The sequence below is a fragment of the Stenella coeruleoalba genome (assembly GCF_951394435.1).
Source record: "Stenella coeruleoalba genome assembly, chromosome: X".
Lineage (NCBI taxonomy): Eukaryota > Metazoa > Chordata > Mammalia > Artiodactyla > Delphinidae > Stenella > Stenella coeruleoalba.
In genome coordinates this window covers 113,284,412-113,309,545 of record NC_137152.1, presented here as the reverse complement: position 1 = coordinate 113,309,545, position 25,134 = coordinate 113,284,412, and the positions used below count along the sequence as shown (strand labels likewise).

Genomic DNA, 25,134 nt, shown 5'->3' with positions numbered 1-25,134 from the left:
AAAGCTGGGTTTAACTCAGTGTCAGCTTTCTCCAGAGTCTGTACTCTATTTCTCTCTTCTCAGCAAAAAGCCTACCTTGTCTTTTGTGGCTGCTCAGTGATAACCCCGTGGCTTCTGTTTCCCTTTCCTGCTATCTTCTCTCCCTTCAGTCTGTTTCCAACCCAGAACTTGATCATTTTTTAAATTAATTAATTAATTAGGTTGCTCTGGGTCTTAGTTGTGGCTCACCAGCTCCTTAGTTGTGGCAGTTGGGCTCCTTAGTTGTGGCATGCATGTAGGATGTAGTTCCCTGAGCAGGGATCGAACCCGGGCCCCCTGCATTGGGAGCGTGGAGGCTTAACCACTGAGCCACCAGGGAAGTCTCTGATCATTTCTTAAAGTAGTAACATCTTTTTTAACCATTTCTTTTAATTGAGGTGTAGTTGATTTACAATACTATGTAAGTTTCAGGTGTGCAGCATAGTGATTCACAAGTTTTAGAAGTTATACTCCATTTATAGTTATTCTAAAATATTGGCTGTATTCCCTGTGCTGTACAATATATCCTTGCAGCTTATTTATTTTATACATACTAGTTTGTACCTCTTAATCCCCTACCCCTATCTTGCCCCTCCCACCATCCCTCTCCCCACTGGTTACAACTAGTTTGTTCCCTATACCTGTGAGTCTGTTTCTTTTAACCATTATTTTATCCTTTTTTGTTAGTGTGGAAATGTCATTTTGTTGGCATAATTGTGGGAGACATTTTATGGCAGTGTGTTTTCCTTATATCTATGGATTTTACCTGTTGTCGGATCTCAGAGAATGTAAGGGGCCTTGGAAAGCATTTGTTGTATTACCCGCAGAAGGTAGTGAGCTGAGGGGTAGGGAGTGACTTGCCCTAGATCCCAGAACTGCTCAGTGGCCGAGCCAGCACTGAGCCCAGGTCCTCCCATTCCCAGCCTTCAGCCTTTTATTTTATGCCCTGATGCCTCTCTGATGATGTGAATGGATACAAAAATTGTAGAGTAAGTAGACATTGTAACTGTGCAAGAATGTGCTGTGCTGAATGGTATGGGAGGAATCAGGTTGCAGATATTAGTGCTTCCAGATCTGCCACATGACATAAAATGTATCCATTTATGTTGATAGCTATTTCTACTGATCAAAGCAGGGGAGAAAATTGGGTCTTATTATGTAGGAATATTTTAATGCCTAATGCTCTCATCTAAACGGTAGAACACATTTGGGGCATTGCCACTTGTGCAGGCCTCTGAGAGCAGAGAAAGTTCTAGTCCTCTTTGCATTATCCCCATCTCATCCTTCCTTCAGGTCTCCAGGCATAAAAAATGTGAATATATGACGCATGTTTGTGACTGTCATAAACACGTGCTTTTATCAGAGGAAACATGTACCATTGTAAAAATAACTGCTTTTGGCAGTTTGGGTTGTGAAGACTGGGACGTACCAGGAGCCTAATTTTTTAAAATTGCAAGACATTTTTAGGAATTGATTTTTATGTCCTGACAAATGGTGGATTTTTAATGGCATGTTTCTTATGAAAAATAAATTTGTCGGTGAATTTATGTTTCAAATCGTGTGTGTGTGTGTGCTTGTGTGTGTGTGGCTCTGTAACAGAGGCCCTATTCCACTGTCTGGTGTGGGTCATTGTGAGCTTGTCTGTGCAGGGCCCTTGAGCAGGATGGGCCCTGATCCACCACCTCCATATGGTATGATCTGAAGAGCACTAAGAAGGGTAATGTGTCATCAGTCTGACACCACCAGAGACCAGGTCTTTGAAGGCCCTATGTATCAGAGGGCAAGGGGAAAACATGGTTTCTCTGAGAGATGTCACAGGTGTTAAAACCAGCAATCCAGAATAGCTGAGTTTGATGACCCATTTTCTTTTAAAAAGTTATCCTTGCTCATGGACCAGAGGCAGGTAGTGAACTTTGACCTGGGGCCCCTGTAGAGTTCACTAGAATCGAACATTACAAATTAGCACTTAAGATCTGGGACAACTAAAACATATTGAACATCACATGGATGTGTCCTACCTCTAATGGTCAAAGATGAGTTAATAGGCTGCCGTTCATGGAACACTGACTCTTATGCCAGTTATTTTGCATTTGGTCGGCAAGGCACGCTGTGGGGTAGATATTATGCCCATTTTACAGGTAAGGAAACTTGAGGCTCTGAGAGGCTAAGTAGCTTGTACATGTTTATACAGCCAGTAAATGCAACAAGCTGGGATTGGAATCTAGGTTTCTCACATGCTTAACCAATACTTTGTACTTGCTCTCTGACATTTTCCTGACCTGTAAGATGGGATAATAATACCTTTCTCTGGGTTATTTTGAGTATCCAATGCAATAAACGATCCGAAAAGTGCTTTGTAGTCGTTAATAAAGCTTTGCAGAGTGAAAGGCATTGTTAGAAGTAAAAGACACTATGCCAGTGTCTCTATGTGACTATCTACCCTTTAGATAAATAAATCTGGATGTCCTGGAGTTTGGACCTTTGCCCCTGGCTTTCTGGTGTGTGAAAGTAGTTTATGTCCCAGGCGTAGATTGTGAGAACGAGGACACTGGTCCTCCTTACCCAGTGATATTGTCCAGAGTGTGATTTCTTTCTTATGTGGCTGAGAGGAGAAGGTCAGCAGTGCTTCTGGGGATGCAGATCTGCGGGACCCCCAGAGTTCTTTTCGGCACGATAAGAAATCACGTGTGCGTTTCTGGCTGTCCTCTAATGTGCCCGCTGTTTCTCTCCCTTTCTCATTTGTCACATAGAAACCGAGGTGCTCCTCCGTGTGAAGGACATCAGCCATTTCTTAATGCAAGACATTGCCTTCCTGTCTGGTAAGTAGACTTTTTCATATGTTTAGACCAGATAAATGTTTGAATCTATTAGCAAAGTTAGTTTGGTCCCTCTTATATAAGTGGCTGTATAATTTTTATATTTTAATAAACATTCATACATTGTGCATGTAGTTGCTAAAAAATGGACATTTAGAGAATAACTAGAGGTTTGAAATATGTTTAGATATGTGATTAAAACCAGTCTTACCAGTCTTGTATATTGGACGTTTGGGCAAGTCTTCAGCAATCTGTGATGGGTGAAAGTGGAATACATCTCCTAGGTGGGTGCAGGCTGAGTGAGAGGGTAACCACTCAGGTGGCTTCTTTGAGGTTTCCCCCTCCACCATAGCTCTGATGACTTAAATGTTCATTACAAATGCTGCAAGTCACCCTAATTAAGCATCATGTATTAAGTTTTTTTTAAAAGGATCTCATTTACACATGATAAAAAAGTTTACTTTTCTAAAATATGTATAGGTATTTGTATATGTATATGTATTCGTATATAATTTCTAAAAATTGTGATGAAATACACATAACATAAAATTTACCGTCTTAACTCTTCTTTTTTCTTCTTTTTTAATGAAATTTTATTTATTTATTTATTATTTTTATTTTTGGCTGCATTGGGTCTTCATTGCTGCATGCGGGCTTTCTCTAGTTGCGGTGAGCCGGAGCCAGTCTTCGTTGCAGTGCGTGGCCTTCTCATTACAGTGGCTTCTCTTGTTGTGGAACACAGGCTCTAGGCGTGTAGGCTTCAGTAGTTGTGGCATGCGGGCTCAGTAGTTGTGGCACATGGGCTTAGTTGCTCCACGGGCATGTGGGATCTTCCTGGACCAGAGCTCGAACCCGTGTCCCCTGCATCGGCAGGGACTCTCAACCACTGCGCCACCAGGGAAGCCCATGGAAGCCCATTTTTAAGTGTACAGTTCAGTGGCATTAAACACATTCACATTGTTGTGCAACCATCACCACCATCCATCTCCAGAACTCTTTTTGTCTTATAAAACTGAAACTCTGTACCTGTTAAAAAAATTACCCCTCATTCCTTCCTCCATCTAGCCCCTGGCAACTACCATTCTACTTTCTGTCTCTAGGTATTTGACTATTCTAGGTAGTCAAATATGAGTGGAATATGAGTGGATTCCACTCATATGAGTGGAATCATTGCTGTATTTGTCTTTTTGTGACTTGCTTATTTCACTTAGCTTAATGTCCTCAAGGTCTTTCTATGTTGTAGCGTTTTTCAGAATTTCCTTCCTTTTTAAGGCTGAATAACATTCCGTTGTATGGATGGACCACATTTGTTTATCCATTTATCCATTGATGGACACTTGGGTTGCTTGCGCCTTTTGGCTATTGTGAATAATGCTGCTCAAAAGCATTACATATGTTTAGAGATATAGCAATGGGAAACCACCCTTGTCTTTTTAATTTGGTCAGATATCTAGGGAAAGCTTTGCCTAAAGACAAGCAGATTCCTTTCAGGTGTTCGAGTAACTTGAACTATGCCATTAAACTTTATATTTATTGTATTACACAGATAAGAATTTACGAGTGTATGCACTGTTTGCATGAAAATCCTTCTTAGGTGTTGAGAGTACAAGAGACCATCTTATTCCTTTTAAGTAGTTTAATTATTTCTCCTGAAATGATACCTACATGCTTGGTTTACTAAACACACATTTACTTTACAGATGATCCTAATTGGACACTTCAATCTGGCCTCTGCTTTAATGATTATAATTAGCGGTAATTGTGGTGACTTAATTAATGTGGTTTTATGTTTTATTTTATAAGTGGTATAAATGTGTGGTATGCTTTCACTGTTGAGATTCAGGGATTTTACTGAAGCTTCTTAGTGTTTTTCCAACTGTGTTCCAAATAGAACCACCCTCAGGACCTGTTCCCAGACCTAGATCCCGCTCCACAACTTCTTTCCTTATCTGATTTTTCTAGTTGTTTTAAAAAATGTTTATGCCTGTCGTTTCTTTTGAAGAAAGGGTTCCCAATGGGAAAAATACTGAAAACCCCCAATTCAGAATATAAATATCTCCCTTGTTCTTTTCTCGCATGTTTATTACCTAGTATAGCACTTGTAGATACTCAGCAGTAATAACGGTTTATAGATTAGTCAATGACAATCTGTCCTTAACAAGAACAAACATTCTTTCCTTTGACAGGTATAGTTTGCCTAAGTGTTGCTTGGCAAGTCTAAGTTATATTATATATTATATATATATATAGAGAGAGAGAGCATTATATGTTATATATTATTTATATTCCTAGTTCTACGCCATACAGTACCTATAGAGGCCCTTTGTTTCATGATTGGCTAATCTCTTGGTTCAGAGTTGTACAGTTTCTCCTTTGAGTTCCTTTAAAATTCTTGGGTGGGTGCCCTCATTTTCCATGATTATCTTTCTTCATCCTGCTCTTTAAGTCTAGAATGTTATAAAGATTTATCGTCCTTTGATTTATTACTTTGGTCTAGTTTGATTCAACAGATACTATGGGAATGGGGACCTCCCTTCAGTTTCCGTTGGTAAAGATTAAGGCAAGGAATGAATTTGATCTTTCCCAAGTACACTCTTGTAGAATATGTGTTCTGCTTTTGTTGGGTGGAGTGTTCTAGAAACGTAAATTAAGTCACAGTGCTGAGATTGTTATTCGGGTGTACTGTTTCCTAATGAACTTCCTGTCTACTTGTTCTATCACTTATTGAGAGGGGTGGTGAAATTTCTGACTAAAATTCTGGATTTGTTTATTTCTCCTTGCAGCTCTATCCATTTTTGTTTCATGTATTTTGAAGCTCTGTTATCAGATACATAAGCGCTTAGGATTGTTATGTCCTCTTGATGAATTTACTGCTGTTTGATTATCAAATGATCTTCTTAATCTTGATTCTGAAATCTTCTTTGTCTAAAATTAGACACCTTCCTTTTGACTACTTAGCATGATATATCTTTTTCCATCTTTTTGCTTTTAATGCATTGTGCCTTTATATATATATATTTTTTGTGTGCCTTTATATTTAAAGTGTGTTTCTTGTAGGCAATATATAGTTGTGTCTTGATTGTTTTATCCAATTTGATGATGTCTAACTTTTAATTGGGGTGTCAAAATCATTTACATTTAATGTGATTATTCATGGCTCAGTTTAAACCTATCATTTACTGTTTGTTTTCTATTTGTCCTATTCTTTGTTTTTTTCCCTCCATTTTTGCTTTCTTTTGGAATTAGTTGCTTTATCATTCTACTTTCTCTCCTTTGCCTTTGTCATAGTTTTATTGCATATTGAATATTTTTATATCCTGTACCTTTATTCACTTAAATTTAGCCAAACAAGAATTACAACTAAACCTCTCAAAAAAATTCTTTTAGCAAGCTAAATTCAAAGGCCACAGTACAACTTTTCCCCTAAAATAATCTTTCAACTTCCATTTAGCACTAATATGCATTGAGCACCCACTCTGTGCCCAGGTGTTAGGCTGACTACAGAGTGGGACCTTAGGCACATGTAAGGCTCATCCCTGCACTAGGTGGCTTTCATTCTCAATCCTCCAGGCTGCATAGAGGGCTGTGGAGTGGGGTGCACACTGAATTTTAACCCATGGAGAATTTGTGGTCTTTCTTTCTTTGCATTAGTAAGATTCCTATTCCATTGCTTATATTGTTTCTTCCACCAATCCGTTAGAACATCACTTATTTCCTATAGTTTGTATCCTATACTCTTCATGCTCACCATGACTCTAAGTGGTCAATTTTATCAAGGTTTCCACTTGTTATCAAGCTGTCAGTGACTCACTTGAATTTAGGCTCATAGCATTGGTATAGAAACAGTTATTTCCCAATACCCATGGTTGTCCAATATGAGTGATCAGCTCTATTTTCAACTGCATTTATTATACACATTCTGTGAAATTTTTTCTCATTTTGCCTTCTCTACTCCCTCCCTCCCCTCTTTCTTTTTCTTTCTTCCTTCCTTCCTCCCTCCCTCCCCCTTCTCTTTCTTCCTTTCTTTTCTTCTTTCTTTCTTTCTCTCTCTCTGTCTCCCCCCCCTTTCTTTCTTTCTCCCTTTTTATTTCAAAACCACCCTGCTACTTTTTAGACTTCAGCAGGAGCATGGTGCCGTTTTGGTTTCTGTGGAGATCATCATCCTTATAAAAGTTGCATTGGCCCCAGACTGTCTTCTAACCAGCCCTCTCAAATCTAAAATCCTCTTTCTTGCATTGTTGTCACATAAATGCTAATTTGTTTTTTTATACTATTTTAGGTGGCCGGGGAAAGGACAATGCTTGGATCATTACGTTTCCGGAAAATTGTAATTTCAGATGCATACCGGAAGAGGTGATAGCAAAAGTGCTGACTTACTTGACGTCTGTTGCAAGGTATAGCATTTCATTACATTTGTTTTCAGTTTGCTTTCTATTGGCTACCCATTTGAATGTAGTAACAGGAAAATGGTGTTTTAGTGTGGCTTTTGTTATTGTAAATGATCATAAGACTCACCTTCAGAGTAGATAAGAAATAACTTGGGGAAGCTGACAGCTACCTAAATTGCTATAAAAATTATACTGAGGGCTTCCCTGGTGGCGCAGTGGTTGCGAGTCCGTCTGCGGAGGCAGGGGACACGGGTTCGTGCCCCGGTCCGGGAAGATCCCACGTGCCGCGGAGCGGCTGGGCCCGTGAGCCATGGCCGCTGAGCCTGCGCGTCCGGAGCCTGTGCTCCGCAACGGGAGAGGCCACAACAGTGAGAGGCCCGCGTAAACGCAAAAAAAAAAAAAAAAAAAAAATTTTACTGAGGCTCTATGAAAACCAAATTGGGGGCCTAGAAGTATTTGTCCCCATGCAGAAGAAGACAGGTTAAAAATGATGGTCATACATAAAGCCTTTAATTCGCCTAAAAGGAACTCTCACTAGCCAGTAGCTAGACAGCTATTCTTCATTTCTTCCAAGGATAAAATAAGAAGACCGAAAGTTAAATAGACTCAAAAGTGATATTGGAATGGATTAGGAGTTACTTGATATTAGAAATCATTTGAGATGAGAATGCTTTAAGGGGAAAGTTTCAGATGCTTCCTTAAAGATTTTATTTAGGTTGAAAACAAATTTTTTAAAGGAAACATTTTCTGGTTATTAATCCTGAAGACTAAGAAGGCAGGAATCTAAAATCATAATATTGTGAAGAAGCTCATGAACAAAAATCAAATCCCAGAAAACTAAATTTACACGGCACCCCTTAAAGCTTGAAAGTGGTCTTTTTAGGGCAAATAAAAGTTTTATTATCCATTACACTGCCTTCCCTCAAGGAGCAGGCAAGAGGTAAGAATATGTATTTAACAGTGTTTTTCTGAATGAATGAATGGATCATTGACTCCTGATGGATTGCCGTGAAGTTACATCTGACGTCATGAAGGACAGCTGTCTATAAGGTTTTCCCATGCCCCAAATCATAGTATTCCGAATCCATTTTAGTGGCCTACCTGCATGACACTATTACTTGCCTATTTAAAAGATTGACATTAGTGACAAAAAAGAAATTTTAAATAGCGAGTAGTGGAATATGGAATTAAATTGGCTTTCCATTGTAGCACTTTGTGATAACTTTCCAAATCTGTCTTCAGGCAAGACATCACATGTAAATGAAATAATCAGAAGTAAGGACATATCTAGCAAAGTTGGGTTATTACTAAGAAAAACAGAGTATTTCCTCTCATCTTGTAGGCAAAATGAATCTGACTCCCGATTTACCATTATTCTTGATCGAAGACTGGATACCTGGTCTTCTCTCAAAATCTCTCTCCAAAAAATCTCAGTGAGTACCAATTTATTCTACAGTAACTTTTTTTTTAAATAGATCTTTATTGGAGTATAATTGCTTCACAGTGCTGTGTTAGTTTCTGTTGTACAACAAAGTGAATCAGCCATATGCATACATATATCCCCATATCCCCTCCCTCTTGAGCCTCCCTCCCACCCTCCCTATGCCACCCCTCTAGGTGGTCACAAAGCACCGAGCTGATCTCCCTGTGCTATGCGGCTGCTTCCCACTAGCTATCTATTTTACATTTGTATTCTACAGTAACTTCTTGACTTTGTTTTGCATTATGCTTTCTGTTTGTGGGTTACAGCTTATTTTGATACTGATGGAGACAATAAAAATAGATGGAATGGGGAGGTGGAAAACTAGAGAGGCGAATTGGTAGAGGAGATTGAGCTAATCAACTCTACCCAAAATAAAACCTAATAGGAAAGAATGGGTAGTTAATGGTTCAAGTTGAGTGAGAAGTGATTCATGGTCCCCTATGCCTTTCAAAGCAAGGCAGTTTTTTTATGAGAACTGCTTTAAAAATGGAAATAGCTGTGTTGCTGTATACTCATTATGTATGGAAAAGTATAAAGAAGAAGGTTTAAAACAATAGTCAATAATCGAACCGTCCAGAAATAAGCACTTTTTAACATTTTGGTGTGTATCTTTCTAGACTTTTCTTTCCCCTGGGGTAGAGAGGGAAGGGAGTCACCTGCAAAATGACGTATTGTCCCTATTGGAAGCTAGTCCCCAGCTCTCCAAGACCCAGAGAGAAAAAACAGTTTCCCTAAAGGAGACAATATGAGAGATGCAATCCTGCCCACAGCCAAGATGATCTCTTACATTATTATGCTCATCTGCATATTGTCTGACACTTCTCTTTCATAGAAGAAGAGGGAGGTGAGGAACCCATAGACTCCTCCCGAGCTGGTAAGAGTGGGGCTGTCTGCAAAAGTGCCGTGCAGTCAACTTCCTCTATCAGACCAGAATAGCTGGGAATCAATATATGTTTTTCTTTGAGAGTCCAATGTCATCAGCCATCTGAAATTCTTCCTTCATCTCCGGACTCACGCGGGAGGCCACAGCCAGCAGAGGCAGTTGGTTTAGTTGTGAAGACAAGACAAAAATGTAGGTTGTTGGACTTCTGAGCCAGTGTTCATTTTGCTCTACTAACTTGCTGACGAGTGTAAGAAATACACTGGCACTCACATGGTAAAATGAATGAGATCATTATTCTTCTCATACCCAGTATGAATTATTCCTCATCTTGGGCAAGTCAGCAAGGTAGTTTTTTGTTTATTTTTTATAACAGAAGTGTTTAATCCTAAGCAATGAAGAGAAGAGTTAATACCACATTCATACAAGTTACCAAAATAAAATAGTAAAACCTCGATTTTGTATAATACATTTTTGCTTTTTCAAAGGCATTCACATTTATTAAGTAATGTTGATTCTCTTCGTTTCCTGATTAAGTCCTGTGGGCAGGTATCGTTATAATTGTCCCATAGATGAGGGAATTACATTGATATACGCATTTTGGAAAGATTACATGTTGAATCCAAGGTCAGGAGCAAGAATTGAATTTTCATGAACTGCAGTTGGTGACCTTTCCACCTGCTGCTTCCTATCATTTTCCAAATGACATGTGGATAGACAAATACATTAAATTTTTTTTTAGAAAAAGGTAAAAATTCCTTTGGAGAGAGTACATCTGGCGTCCGGGTACTATTGAGCTCTGTCAATGGGCTGAATCATATAAAAGGCATTTATTGTGCCCTGGCCTTTAGGATCGGTCCTTGGGCTTATTGAGCAGACTTTAGTTTATGACAATAATCGATTATTTAATACTAAATATAGCACTTGTTACAATAAAACATTTTTTTATCACCCAGCCCAGCGTTTTCTCTTTTGGCCAAAACTACCTGCTTGATGAGATTAATTTTCATTGAGTGACTGGTTGGCACATGGCATCAGTTTTTTGGTAAAGTTTTATTTTTATTTATCAAATAGATTGCTTAGAACAGAGGTCTTGTTTTTCCCAAAAGAGAAATACAAAATTGGGTCTTGATAGTATTGATTTGGGGTCAACAAAGGAATAATGACTTTGTTGACCCCAACAGAAAGGGGAGGTGATGCTCCCCTTTCTGTTTCCCTAGGGAATGCTCTCTCAGGGGGGAAGTGTGAAGTATGCCCAACAAAGAGCTTTGAGCCCAAGGTCGCTTTACTTGCATAACAGTCGGGCAGGAGTGGGAGGTGGGGGGACGGCAGGTGACGATGACATGTAACTGGCTATAGATTAGTTTAAGCGTTGTTTCTTTTTAGCATTTTAAATGTTTCTGCTTATGGTAGAGCTTCTATACCCATACTCAAAAGCACATTAATTATATCTCAACCATTAATAGCCATTGGACACTGTTTGCAATAGAGGTAAATATTGAATGCAAGCCAATTTCAAGAACAAAAGTTGACATTCAGAAAGAATTTCTGGTGAAAATGGCCATTGTATAGATAGGTCTAACTGTCTTCAGTACATTATTTTAAACTAGTGTCTATGAAGTAATTATATAATTCAATTTGAAGATCTTAATTTCTAGATTCCAAAAGAAACTACGCAGTTAGGCTATACTTCATAATGATAAGAGACAAGATTTTTTATTTTTTAGTTATACATTTTGGGGAAATGTTCATTTGGGAGAGCATCCTATCCATCTTAGAAAGTTTGCACGTTCTGCTCTTTCTAGATTATCATCAGGACAAAATTTCACAAGCTATTAACCTTTCACAAGGCTTAAACCCAGAATAGAATTTAATTAAAAAAAAAACAAACAGAATTGAATTTCAAGTTACAGACCAGGGTAGGACAAGATTAAAGATATCAGTTAATACTACCTTCACAAAGATTCTTAGCATTCCACCTTAAAAATCAAATTGCGCAGAGGAGAAAGCCAGTCCCATCTAGCCCCTAGGAGGAGAGTCATTTTTTTTTCCTTCCTCCACTCCCTGGACGAGGCTGATCTTCTTGAGCAGTCCAGCACCAGCTAATCCATGAGGTTCAATCAGGCTAAGTAATTGGGGGAATGTGTCGACTCTGAATTACAATGAGCAGCAGGGAAGGCTCTGTCAGCTGACGAATCAGGGATAGTGGTTTTTTTGCAGCGCTGCCACGGTGGTAATGGAAGCAGCTACGGTAGCTTTGTTTGATAGAGATTTTTGGCTGCCGCTTTTAAATACTACCTAAGAAGCGGCTCATATTTCATCAATGTGGCATTGACAATTGGAAAAGAAGAGTGTTATTGTGTATAGGCGAGATGGCAGAAGCAACTCCCCCGAGAGGCAAGATGAGGTTCAGAAGGAATGCGGTAAGGGCTCTGCCTGCAGTCCTGGAAAGCCTATTCCCAAGTTCAAGTGCAGGGATGCGGCAGCATGGTGCTATAGCACAAACTGCTGAATGGGGCTTTTAAGGACAGAGGGCGAGAATGGAGTCTTGTGTTTGCATGGACTGCATTGATGTGATTCCTGTGATACGGACATAGGGGAATGTTAAGGCCAAGGAGGTAGAATGTAATTTCAAAATCTAAACGTGATCGAGTTTATGAGGAAGCACCATCCGTCATGGTACTTGTTCAAGACTGTATGAGCAATTTTGAATCGTTGGACAGAGTAGCTTTAAGTGACCAGTTAAAATAATATCTAACAAAAGGATTCGTCCTTCCTTTCACCATGGTCAAGTAGAGTATGATATCATGGACAGACCTGGAGACGACTTCATCAGCATTTAAAAAGGCAGCCCTTCCTGGGTGTTACCGGACAAGTGAAAAAATGCTGAAGTCTGATGATCTGAAATCTTTCTGATTTCATTTCTTCCCCATATTCAAACTTGAAAGACGCAGATTTCTAGCCTGTTGACAACTGTTTCTTAAAGGAAAAAAAGTGACTCACTGTTCTTGATAAGCTAGACTCTCCTTTCAGATACATTTTCAAATTTTCCCATCGTTGGTTCACTTGTATACTAAATTCCCAGCAAATTTCTGAAGGGATATTTAGATGTATTTTGGAGAGATACAAAATAACACTAGCTAATTTGATAACTAACTGGTCATCAGCAAGGTTTTCAGGGCTACTCTTTTTCTTTCAAAACTTAAGGTAATATTCTTGATGTTATGATTTAAAATATAATACTTGCTTATTTAAATAATCAAGACAACACACAAAAAATAAGAAAGTGAAAATCAGTCATAGAAAAAAATGACACTTGGAATCAAAAGTAAGATCAGGGAAATAAACCAGTAAGAATTTTATTGTTGTTGAATGACAGTAACATCAATGGGTGAGTAAACGGTTTATTTTCTAATAAAGCTCTTGGCACAAAATGGTATATTAAAAATTACAGTTTAGGATATGAATCTTTTGTCTCCAGCTCTACACATGATTTTGTATTATGGGAATAATAGCTTCAGACTTTTAACAGACAATTCATGGTGCACAAGAGATGCCTGTGTATATGCTTTGCAATACTGGGTGCAACTGACATTAGTACTTATGTTATCAAAAGTAATTTACTTAAGCTTTCAGAAAATTCCTAATTCCTTTATATGCATAGATGTTTTCTCAGTTCTGAACTTTGTTTCGTGTAGATGCACATCCCTTAATATACACACAAATTAATACAGCACACAAGTACTCAGTGAATAGATATATCTAGTACTGTGCCACACACAACATGGGTTACAAAGGTAAACATGGAATGGCTACAGAGCTGAAGGAGCTTTCAATCTAGTAGAGAAGGTAGGACATGTTCATAAATAACTATTAAATAACTATTATGAAAGAACTTCTAGTTGGTAGGGAAGGGCTCACAAAGGAGATGACGTTTGTTTGGACCTTAAGGAAGAGCATATGTGTCTATTACCTTTCTTGGTTTCTTTCTTCTCTTTTTCTCTCAAATGAATTACTTTAAGTGGTCCCTATAAACAGCTAGCTTGAAATGAAATTGATTGGATTAAGCCTGAAGCCCAGAACTATGGTGGAAGACAAATTTGTTCTGCTTGCATGCATAGGGGCTGACCAGAGTGAAAAATTTGCAACTCAGTTGGTGACACCATAGTTTGACTTGGAAGGATCTCTGGAGTTGGGCTGATTCTAGAGGCTATGATAGGTAGCACCTGGAAGGATGGTAGCAGTGGATTTAAAGTCCAAAGAGAGGCTTAAACTGGCTACTTGGTGGAAATTGCAATGAGTGTGAACAAGTGAGGGGGTTGAGAATGGATATGGGACAAGAAGGGCGAATCACAAGGAAAAGAGTATTGCCTGGGACTGTCCCACTCCTGAGATCCCTTGGCAAGTTATTTGGCTATCTGTGGAATAACTCTTCCTTTCTGTACCCTTTAAGGGTGGGGTATGTGGGAAGAGTGCGGGAGTAGCTCATGGCCTTGGAAACTCTTCTCTGCAGTTTGAGGTCACGAGATGTTTCCCAACTTATTCTAACGTGATGGTGTGGACCTTATCGAGGTCAGTCACATTGCCAACAATTCAGTATTTTATATTCTGTAACAGTTATATTCTGTAACTATAACAATATGAAATTATAATAGTTTTGTTCAGTAGGCTCCACGATGCTAAATTGTTTCAAACATTTGTTTTTCTGTTAGTATTTGTCCTATTTTCTAGATGTCAAGGTCAAGTTATTCCTAAATGCCAGGCAGCAAGTCTGAGTTTGCATTCAGCCTGTGCGTTAAGTACGTGTCCTGGGAAGGGTTAAGGGTCCTGGAAAGAGCTTGTCCTTAGCATTCAGACTGGCCTGGTTTCCCTCTTATTGTGACTGCATTTCTCTGCCCTAAAGATGCAAAGAAAAAGCTCTAGGAATATAAATTGTTTTCATAGTAAAATAATCAAATTTTTATGTGGCATCAGCCACTGTAAGCGTTTTTAAAGAAATAACTAGAATAACTGAAAAGCGAGCAGGGGGTGTATGAATTGCCTGTCTGAGATGCCGCACAAAAGAATATTAAACAAGGTTAATTTCCAGACTTCAGTAGTGAAAAAGCGATGCCTTTTGTCATTGTTATTGCTGTCCAAACTGCCGTGAGGCCATATAACTGGGTGATCTGAAGACAGGCATGAGGAGAAGGGAGTAAATGTCTTCTCCAGGAGGGGAAGGGGAGAGAAAACGAATTCTGTGCACCTTAACTTGAAGAACCGGTCGGAGCTGCTGCCGAGGGCTGGGGTGGGGCCGTGCTCAGAAACGGGAGAAATGGCTCTGCGCCCTATGAAGACAGGCGGCATGTTCATTTTTACTGAGGCGCCTTTAAGCAGTCACATGTTGGAACTCCAAAAAAAAAAAAAGCCTGCAACCAGTGCCTAAAACCAGTGCTGTTTCCTCTCTCATGCTGCATGCTTTTTTTTGGTAAAGAAGAAAGCAATAAAAGAAAACGAGACTGACCCTTGCTCACATCTTTTTGCTTTTTTGACAGGCTCTCAAAAACGATTTATAGTTTGAAAATCTAGGGTTTGATTTTGGAGAAAATAGGAACTGTGCCTTTTCATGTTTATATAACCATCCAGATTAGAGATCTTTAAGGCAGCATACCAGAGAATGTAGAAATGTAGTTTCCCCAAACCGAATGGGAAACCTCAGGGGGCTTGCGCTATATTTGCTATATGTGCATCTGATCCTGTTTATGATATGTGATATGCTGTTTGAATGTTCATTTCAATAGCGGCTTTAAAATAGATTATCTTGAATCTTTTAGTTATGCAGACATCTGTATATAAAGAATAGAATCTGTCTCTATACCTATTTGTATGCTCACATGCAAACACATGCAGACTGACCCTAAAGCCAAAATGGCCTTTCAGGTTAAAATTTCTCAAGAGTGCCCTGTCCCCTCCAGATTCCCATAGCCAGCGATCACAGCCAGAGAAGTGGACAGAGCGTTGATACTGGCCCAGGTTCAGATGTATGAAGCTTTAGTTCCAAGGTTGCAAACTGGTAGTCCATACATGTGTTTTGTTGAGACCATCCAGTGCTTTAACAAACTTTCCATTTGTTTCCCATCTTTGAAAATCGTGTTTCCCACAGAAGTCTGGATTTCTGGCTTTTGAGAAATCACAGATTAGGCAGAGCTGGGCCCACCTTCCCACATGACAGCGTTTAGCTGGAACTGACTAGTTGTGAAATGAGGATAAAAGAACCTATTGCATGTAAAATACTTAGTATGATGTCATAATATCATAATGAGGAGAATTCTCATAATAGTCATTCAATAAAAAGCAACACTCCCACCCATGGCCAGCTAGCCAATCTCCTGTCCCTACCTTAAGGCTTTGAGGGGTCCTGAATACATGTAAATATATGTACATGTGTGTGTATATATATATATATTATGCTGGAGAGAAGCTATTAAAAGTCATTCACATGAGGTTGTGGTTTTACTATAACTAGTTTGGCACCTGTGTAAATTTGGGTAAGTGAGTGGGACTGGGATTCATGGGATCTAATGCATGATTTAGTTTTCTAAAAAAATAACTGACAAATCACATGAGTTGTTTGAGTGCCACCCAAGTGTTTAGTAGTTTTGCCTACTAAATAATAACTGTTGCCTACAAGTTATTTATTCCTTCAAATGGCTTAGATTTGAGAGTAGCTGTTGGGTTAACAGAATCCATGTATTCTAGGAAGATTTGCGTGGCAGCTCAATAAAGATTCTAAAATTATCCTATAAGGAACAACATTGCAAATGTAATTATACAGGCAGTAAATGAAGTGTTCATCCTTGATAGGGTGTTTTCTTTAGAAATGCAAATATCTGTGGGCTTTTAAAAATATGTATTTATTTATTTATTTGGCTGCATTGGGTCTTAGTTGCAGCACGCAGGATCTTCGTTGCAGCATGTGGGATCTAGTTCCCTGACCAGGGATTGAACCGAGACCCCCTGCATTGTGAGCTCGGAGTCTTAACCGCTGGACCACCAGGGAAGTCCTATAGGTTTTCTGTGATAAGCAAATCACTAAACATTTTGAAGGAATTAAGGGAGGAGAAGGTATGATAAAATAATCAGGAAGTTTTACTTAAGAATGATCTCCTTAGGGCTTCCCTGGTGGCGCAGTGGTTGAGAGTCTGCCTGCCAATGCAGGGGACACGGGTTCGAGCCCTGGTCTGGGAAGGTCCCACATGCCGCGGAGCGACTAGGCCCGTGAGCCGCAACTACTGAGCCTGCGCGTCTGGAGCTTGTGCTCCGCAACAAGAGAGGCCGTGACAGTCAGAGGCCCGTGCACCGCGATGAAGAGTGGCCCCCGCTCGCCGCAACTAGAGAAAGCCCACGCACAGAAAAGACCCAGCACAGCCAAAAATAAATAAATAAATAAAATTTAAAAAAAAAAAAAAAAAAAAAGAATGATCTCCTTAGAATGTAGAAATATCTTTAGAAGCATTTTATTCCGCTTTCAATGTTTGGGATAAGCCACTTTATCAAATAGATGGAATAACTGATTTAGTAAAACAGCCAGCATGAAACCCCTGACTTGGGAGCAGCTGAATACCCGCAAACCCTGCCTGAACTCTCTTCTCCATGGATGCTGTGAACAGTGATTCTGCTTCTCTCTCCTCTCTACTTTGTTCCCTGCTGTGTGATCAGCTGTCCCAGGGCCTGGCTGCTTGTTCTCCTAGGAGTGGCAGGTTAGAGACCAGGGCCTGACCTCAGGGCAGAGAGTTGCCACATGATCTTCTCTGCTCCCATAGTATCACCACCCCCACCCCGCCCCCACCAATTTTGGAGGTGGGTCAGTATTCCAGGCTTTAAGTTAGTCATCGCTAGGGTGTTGCATCTAGAGATTTCCAGTGCAATACCAGAGAATATGACATTAAGGAAAGTCAGAGACAAAAAGACAAATGAGAGCAGATCAACCTAGAATCCATGAAACAATAAAAGTAATAGTGCTTTAAGTGTTGGCAAAAGTAGGATGCTTTCGATTTCATTTAAAAGTGAAAAAATAAGCTGGGGCAAGGCAGGTTAAGTATAATAATTATGCTGGTAATATGCCCATGTGAAGGAGAAGGAAAGGCTTAACTCCTAAAGTGAATAGGATAGAAATACACTTAGTGCTGTCAGTCTAGAAGTAGGTCCAGAGTTCTCACAAGTCCCTGTCAGAGTTTCCCCTTAAGCAAGCCTTTATCCATATCCCGAAAAAGTTTTCTACCTAAGTCTGCTTGTTCTTCTTTAGGTCCAAGAACCCAAGGTAAATTAAAACAACTATCTTATTAATTTTTTTAGAGTTGACAGAGTAGCTTGATAGTCATTATTTCTTTTAATTCTTATAATAACTATGGCAAGTATGTACCATTCTTAGCATAAAATATGATAGACATTATGTGCATAATAGATGGTAGGGTACACATTATCATTGGGACTCTCTGTCTCTACTTCCAGTTCTCTATATACATTGTTGGCTTTGTTCTTTGGAATAAGCTTCCTCTAGCAGCAGGGGTCATGGCTATCAGTAGCTCTGGAACTGCACCCTCAAAGTTTCCTTCCCTCAGCAATAGTTTGAAAAACCCTAGTGTGGGACTTTTTACATTAAATTTTCATCCCACTTCAAATCATTGTGTGTTAGAAGGGCAAGGTCATGAAGAAAGAGAACAGTTCTCATTAGAAACCAATATTAAGAATAATAAGAGGTTGGGCTTCCCTGGTGGCACAGTGCTTAAGAATCTGCCTGCCAATGCAGGGGACACGGGTTTGAGCCCTGGTCCGGTAAGATCCCACATGCCGCGGAGTAACTAAGCCCGTGCGCCACAACTACTGAGCCTGCACTCTAGAGCCCACGAGCCACAACTACTGAAGCCTGCATGCCACAACTACTGAAGGCCACACGCCTAGAGCCTGTGCTCCACAAGAGAAGCCACCACAATGAGAAGCCCGCGCACCACAACGAGGAGTAGCCCCCGCTTGCCACAACTAGAGAAAGCCCACGTGCAGCAACGAAGACCCAACGCAGCCAAAAATAATAAATAAATAAAACAAATAAATTTATTTTTTAAAAAAAGAGTAATAGGAGGTTGTCTTAGTCCTTATGGGCTGCTATAACAGAATAGCATAGACTGTGTGGCTTATAAACAACAGAAATTTGTTTCTCACAGTTCTAGAGTCTGGAGTCCAAGATCAAGGTGCCAGCAGATTCGGTGTCTGGTGAGAGCCTACTTGCTGGTTGGTTCATAGATGGCCATCTTTTCTCTGTGTCTTCACATGGCATAACGTGTGAGGGAGCTCTCTGGGGTCTCTTTTGTAAGGGCACTAATCCCATTCATGAGGGCTCCACGTTCATGCCCTAATCATCTCCTGAAGCCCCCACCACCAGATACCTTCACTTTGTGGGTTAAGTTTCAACATATGAATTTTGAGGGGAGGGGAAGTAGTTTCTCAGGAAGGGAGAGGGTAGTACAGATATCGCCACCTAGAGGAGTTTTCAGGTAGATAGCCATCCCGATTTGTGTCTATTTGTAATCATTGTTTAGTTTATTGATTTAATTTTGCGCTCCTTTCTTTTACCTATTTGTATCACACTCAGTTCTCTTTCCCTGACTCTAGTTCTCATCGCCACTTGTTTATGTTTTTATCATCATCTCAAGTTGAATTTTAAAAATCTCCAGTTTTGAATGTCATTTCAGAGTCTAGGTCTTATCCCTCTATGAAAGTTATTCTTTTTTTTTTAATAGACTTTATTTTTTAGAGCAGGATTAGGTTCACAGCAAATTGAGCAGAAAGTACAGAGTTCCCATATACCCCTGCCTCCACAGTATCTTATTAACTTTTGTTTTATAGTTTTCTTCAATTATTAATATTCCAGCATTCCTAAAAGATGACTGTATTTTAAACATTTTGGACATATTTTGCTTTATTACGCTTTAACCCACTGTTCTGAGACTGATGACTCCGAACTCTACATTCCCAGTGTAGGCTTCTTTCCCTCCTTACTTGTATGTCCATTTGTCTGATGGACATCATCAGATTGTCCTAATGACCCTTCCAACAGGTCAAGGAATGGGAATCGTATCATATCCCCCTCCTGAAAACCTGCTTCTCTTGTGTTCCCATGTCAGTGAGGGTCGTACCATTCACCCAGTTACTTAAGCCAAAAATCTGGAAATTGATTGTCCTAGTCTTTCCTTTCTCATCAGACACAGCCAGTCATCATGCCTTGTAGAGAGTACCTCCTAAATTCTACCCTCATCCCTGCTATTGTTGCTCCAGTTCAGAAACTCACCATCCCTGGCTTGGAGGACTGTTCCAGCCTTCAGGCTCATCTGTTTGCTTCCACTCTTGTCCAAATCCTGTCCTTTTCCAGAGCCAAAGTGATCCTTCTAAAATGCAGATCTGATCGTGTTGCTCTGCTGCTTAAAAACTCTTGAGTCTCCCTTTGCCGCCAGGAAAAAACCCAAGGTCTTTCCTGATCTGGCTCCTGCTCATCTTTTTAGCACCATCTCCCATTGCTGCACCCCTCCACTCCCATCAGCATTTTCCTCTAGTTTTCTGGACTGGGACCTCTTGATGTGGGGCAGACTCGGGTGCCGACTCAGACTTTACCAGCTGGGTCAAGTTATACTTAAACTCTATGAGCCTCACTATTTTTTGTTTGTAAAAGAGGATAGCCTAACTAATTCACAGGATTATTATGAAGAGGAACTGTGATAATGTTGGCAAAATACTTCGTATACAGTAAGCATTTGATATGTGGTGTTTTATCATTTATATCAGGCTATACTATTCCACCCCTTGCAAATTCTGCATAGTGCCCTCCTTGTCTTTTGCATTCTTTCATTTAATGATTATTTCTTGACCACCTACTATGCGCCAGTATTCTAAGAAGCTGGGAAACATGGGTGCACCAGAACAAGATTCTAATCCAATTTATTCCTCTTTATGGGAGACCTTTTTGACATTCCTAGGTCTAGGATGCTCTGTGCTACCACTTCCTGTTGTATATTATTCTAATTCCCTTGTTTCATTGATCAACTTATCGTCCTATAGAGTAAATGATACTAATGGACTCTACTATTAGATTGTCATTTTCTTGCAAGCTGGGTAGGGACTATATTTTATTAATTTGTGTACACCAAGTGTTAACAGTGCCTGATAATCATTCACTTAAATACATGGAGTAGGACACGTAGAAGATATTCTGTGAATGTTGCTTGGCTGAACTAAAAATATGAGTCCATAAAATAGTTTTCTTCCATTGTTTACTGCAGGTATTCAGTATTTCAGCTCCCTTTGGCATTTAGGGTTATCCTAGAAACCTGCCTCCTAATTCTGTTTTACAGGGATTAAATGCAATTTGAGTGCAAACAACTAAGTTTAAAATGAAGTTTAAGAGCATAATTTTTCATAACTTGGGATTGACTTTAGTGTGAGAAAATTCCAGGCCACGAGAACTGCAAGGATCTGACCTGATGACCTTACATTAGTTTTATTTCTATTTTTGTGTTTTTAGATTTTATCAATATCCATTTTTTAAAGTTTTATCCTTTTAGTGGCTTTTATGACTTTAGAATTTGTTTTCTTTAACTATATATTTTCTGCCATGTGCTCACTTGAATGCATGTTTTGACAATTTTTTCTTGCTTTCCTGTGGTCTTTCTATAGGCTTCCTTCCCTGGGAACTTGCACTTGGTTTTGGTCCTTCGTCCTACCAGTTTTCTCCAACGAACTTTCACAGACATCGGATTTCGATTTAGTCAGGAAGATTTCATACTCAAATTACCAGTAAGAGTATTTAAATGTTTTGTCCCTTTCTCATGAAGACTTTGCACCATGCTATTGATGTTTTACATGTGGTCACAGAGTGTGTAAAAGAAAAAAATAGAATTTATCTTCCCAAAATGTAAAACCAAAACGCCTAAAAGTCTTCTGCTCCTACTGTTAAAATAGAGGAAAAGATTAATCAACTTGTAACAAAGCAGTTCCTTTTGAAAACGATGTACGTCACGTATGTTGTATATGTGTATATATGTATGTGTGCGTGTGTATAAAATCAGGACATTTTATTTTTAGAGAAAAAAATGAGTGTGTGTTTTATGTATTTGAACTCCCATGAACTTACATCCTGAGCTAGTTCAGAGTAACTTTTTTTTTTCAAAAGATATTTTGATACGTTTTTAGAGTTAGGAATAGAGTGCTCATAAATTTGGGTACTTTTGCAAAGATCAGTCCCTCCTGATAAATTATAATTTACTGCAGAAAGCCCTTTTACTTTGTTATGGGCTTAACATTCTTTCAGAAGGTTGACCACTGACAGTGCAACATTTTAGATCAGGGGGAATCAGGTGTTTGGGTTTCTATGGCGATTACCTTCGCTTTACAGAGAAATGTTTTGTAAATGACAACTGTTATTCCCTGAGGGAAGGTAGTGTATCCATGTGGGAGGGGATGTACAGGAGAGAATTGTTAGAACCGTTTATAAAAGATAACATTCTGCTAAATGAATGCTAAAGTTCATTGTACGGCTGTGTGGAGGGATGCCACGGAGGGCAGTTAACAGTATCTTTCTTGCTTATTTATGTAGGTGGTTATGCTGAGCTCAGTTAGTGATTTGCTGACATACATTGATGACGAGCAGTTAACCCCTGAGTTAGGCGGCACCTTGCAGTACTGCCACAGTGAATGGATCATCTTCAGAAATGTATGTTTCTTTTGCCCTTACTGTAGAGCGTGTAGTTTGTGTTAGCTTTGAAATCTAGTTCTAGAGTTGTTTGTTTTCCTCCTTGGGGAAAACAGGTTTCTGGGGCTCCTATTTTACAAAAACATGTATAATTCAACATCTTGATTTTCTTCCCTAGGAAGTATCTAGAAATGATGCAGAGTCACTGAGGATGGCATTTGAGTGAGAGGCCTATAGGGAGTAAGGAGATCCTACTGTACCCACCCCCTCCTGTGGCCGTGTAGTAACTTGAAGAAACCAAGCGTTTGGGTTCAAATCCTAGCAGTGCTGATTTTTAGGGATATAACTTTGTGCAAGTTGTAAAAGCTCTCTCAGCCTCAGTTTTTCCAAGTATAAAATGGGAAGAATAAGACTTTACCTCATAGGAATATCAGGAAGATTAAATGAGATTACAGATGTAAAATGTTTGGCATTGCGCCTGGCCTATGGTCCACCCTCAAAAAATGCAAGTAATCTTATTAATCTCATCAGCTTAGTGATTCTCCTGGGGCAGTTAGATTTGTAGCAAAGATGCCTTGTGTTCCAGAAATGTACGAATAGGCAAGGGCCCGGTGCCTCACAGGTGTGAATCTGTCCTATAAAAATCTTTACTCCAAATCCCAGAGATATGGGAACCCTTCTGAAGGAAATAATGATATTTAATTCAATCAGGATTCTATTTTCCTCATCCTTATTTTCATTCAGCAGTCCTGTTCACTCGTATGAAAGTGTATTGTCAAAATAAGCAGTGTCTTGCCTTTACTAACCTATAAAGCTATAAATAAAAGAGCAGACACCTTGAGTTGCATGGTAAACAAAGGGTTAATATGGTCTCTACATGTTGTCCTTCTTTCTCTGAGTCATTGATTTGGGAAACAAAATAAACAACCCAACCTTACTTGACATTTTAGGGCAGCAGAGCCTTTGGGGGTCACAATTTCAAATCTTCCCCAGTACCTGAAATGAACTGCTGTGACTAATATTCCTCTGTCACCTTAGTCCATTGCCTTGTTTGAAATGCTAATACTTGCTCATAAATGCTAATAAATATAAAGTGGCTTTGATGTTCTCATTTCTCTTCAGAAGTAAAGTTATTATAAAATAATTTTGCAGTTTCAGAATTTAATAGAATAAGGAAACACTGTGTTTTGCAAGAGAATAAAACAAATTACTCTTTACATGGCATCTTTAAGAAAGAGTTTTCATCGGTGTTCGAGAAATAAGTACAGAAGTTTAGGTAAAAGACATTTGAGAAGACTTTCTACCTCACTTCAGTTTCTTAGGGGCTTAGATGCAAAGTTAGAGTTGATTGTCAAGGGCATTGCCAGCTTTCCTCAGCAGAGTTCATAGTATATGTGTTTGCTCTCATACCTAAATGAAAGTTAATACGATTGCTGGTCTAGGTTTTGATATGCTGGCAGAACTTCCATACAATTAAAAGCATCACGGGCTCCTTTGCAGGCTATAGAAAATTTTGCCCTCACAGTGAAAGACATGGCTCAGATGTTACAGTCCTTTGGAACCGAACTGGCTGAGACAGAACTACCAGATGATATTCCCGCGATAGAAGAAATCCTTGCAACTCGTGCTGAAAGGTACCACCTGTTAAAGGTATGTCTGATAGAGGGGACAAACCAAAATTTCCCATGGTCTTTCTTTTGACAGAGAGATGTTGAGTGTCCATTTCACACAGATTGCTGGGTAGGGAGACAAAGGAGATATTTATATATTATAAAGCACACTATTAAAAAAAAAGAATACAAGAGGAAGATGTCCTGGATATGTTGAATCGAAGTGTCCCTTGTTTAAATGGTGCATTCTCTTAAGCAGCTGTTTATTTGTAAATAGAATAGTTTATCAATGCTTCAGAATAAGAGATCCACAGTCATTTTTGTTGCCATGCATTCTGTATCTTATAGAAAGGCCCTCTCATTTGGAAAGCTAGAGTGAGGGTCAAGAGGCAGACAGGTGTTCTGTTTCAACATCCAGCAGAGGTACACTGTGAAGTGGAGAAGGAGAACTTGATGAGGAGTCAGGAGGCCTGGTTTCTTGTCCCAACTCTGCCATATACTAGCATTGTGACCAAGCCAAACATGGCTAAATTGATTACAAGCTTTCTTTTCCACAGAGTACTAGTTCCTGATGTCTTCTACAATAGACCATAGCTAGCAAGTTGATCTTACTCTCCTCCCCAGTTGTCTGGAGTGTTGTGTTGTGAAGGATTCTGAGTCACGTTTCAGACAGTCACCAAATACTTTTAGATTCACTTTCCCCCAAAAGTCTGAGCATGATCTGAACAAGCACCAGGCATCCCTGTAAAACTCATGTCCTTTGTATGATAACAGGCATGCTGGGGGCACTGACAGATACAAGCTCTATGTGGAGGTGACATTTTTATGTTAAGAAGAGGAGAGAAATGGAAATTTTGAATCATAATCTAAAAGCAAAACTCTATTCAAGGAAAAAAAGCTCTGTCCCTCACAAGTTGAGTGACTTGGTCATTTGCTTACCCTCTCTGAGTCTCAGTTTCCTTATATGTGCGATGGGGTTGATGATGATGATGATGATACATGCATACCTTGTAGGGCTGTCGTGAGGATGAAATGAAGTAAGTATCTGATGTGTATCAAACAGTGTTTGACACGTAGTTGGCACTTCATAAACAGTAGCTCTTAATGTTTATGTTCTTATTTCGTGTTGGTATCTTGGAACCTGTTCCCAGAAAATACATGGGCACCCAAATTTTTCCTTAAAGTTTCAGAGGGCCTTTGCATCTCCTGAAGGGAGTGCTA

The 25,134-nt window shown here is 39.5% G+C and overlaps 1 protein-coding gene across 4 annotated transcripts in view; it reads left to right on the top strand.

The window, feature by feature from the left end:
* The window catches only part of MCF2 (MCF.2 cell line derived transforming sequence), a 106,704-nt gene that overhangs the window by 31,142 nt on the left and 50,428 nt on the right, over window positions 1-25,134 (top strand). For 3 of the 4 annotated variants that reach the window (XM_079910140.1, XM_079910139.1, XM_079910141.1), the window contains exons 2-7: window positions 2,769-2,837; window positions 7,114-7,228; window positions 8,565-8,655; window positions 21,289-21,408; window positions 22,208-22,324; window positions 23,804-23,953. In XM_079910140.1, the coding sequence (XP_079766266.1) occupies window positions 2,769-2,837; window positions 7,114-7,228; window positions 8,565-8,655; window positions 21,289-21,408; window positions 22,208-22,324; window positions 23,804-23,953 (662 nt within the window). Of the gene's footprint in view, window positions 1-2,652; window positions 2,838-7,113; window positions 7,229-8,564; window positions 8,656-21,288; window positions 21,409-22,207; window positions 22,325-23,803; window positions 23,954-25,134 lie in introns of those variants that run through there. The other variant, XM_079910142.1, reaches the window with a different exon arrangement.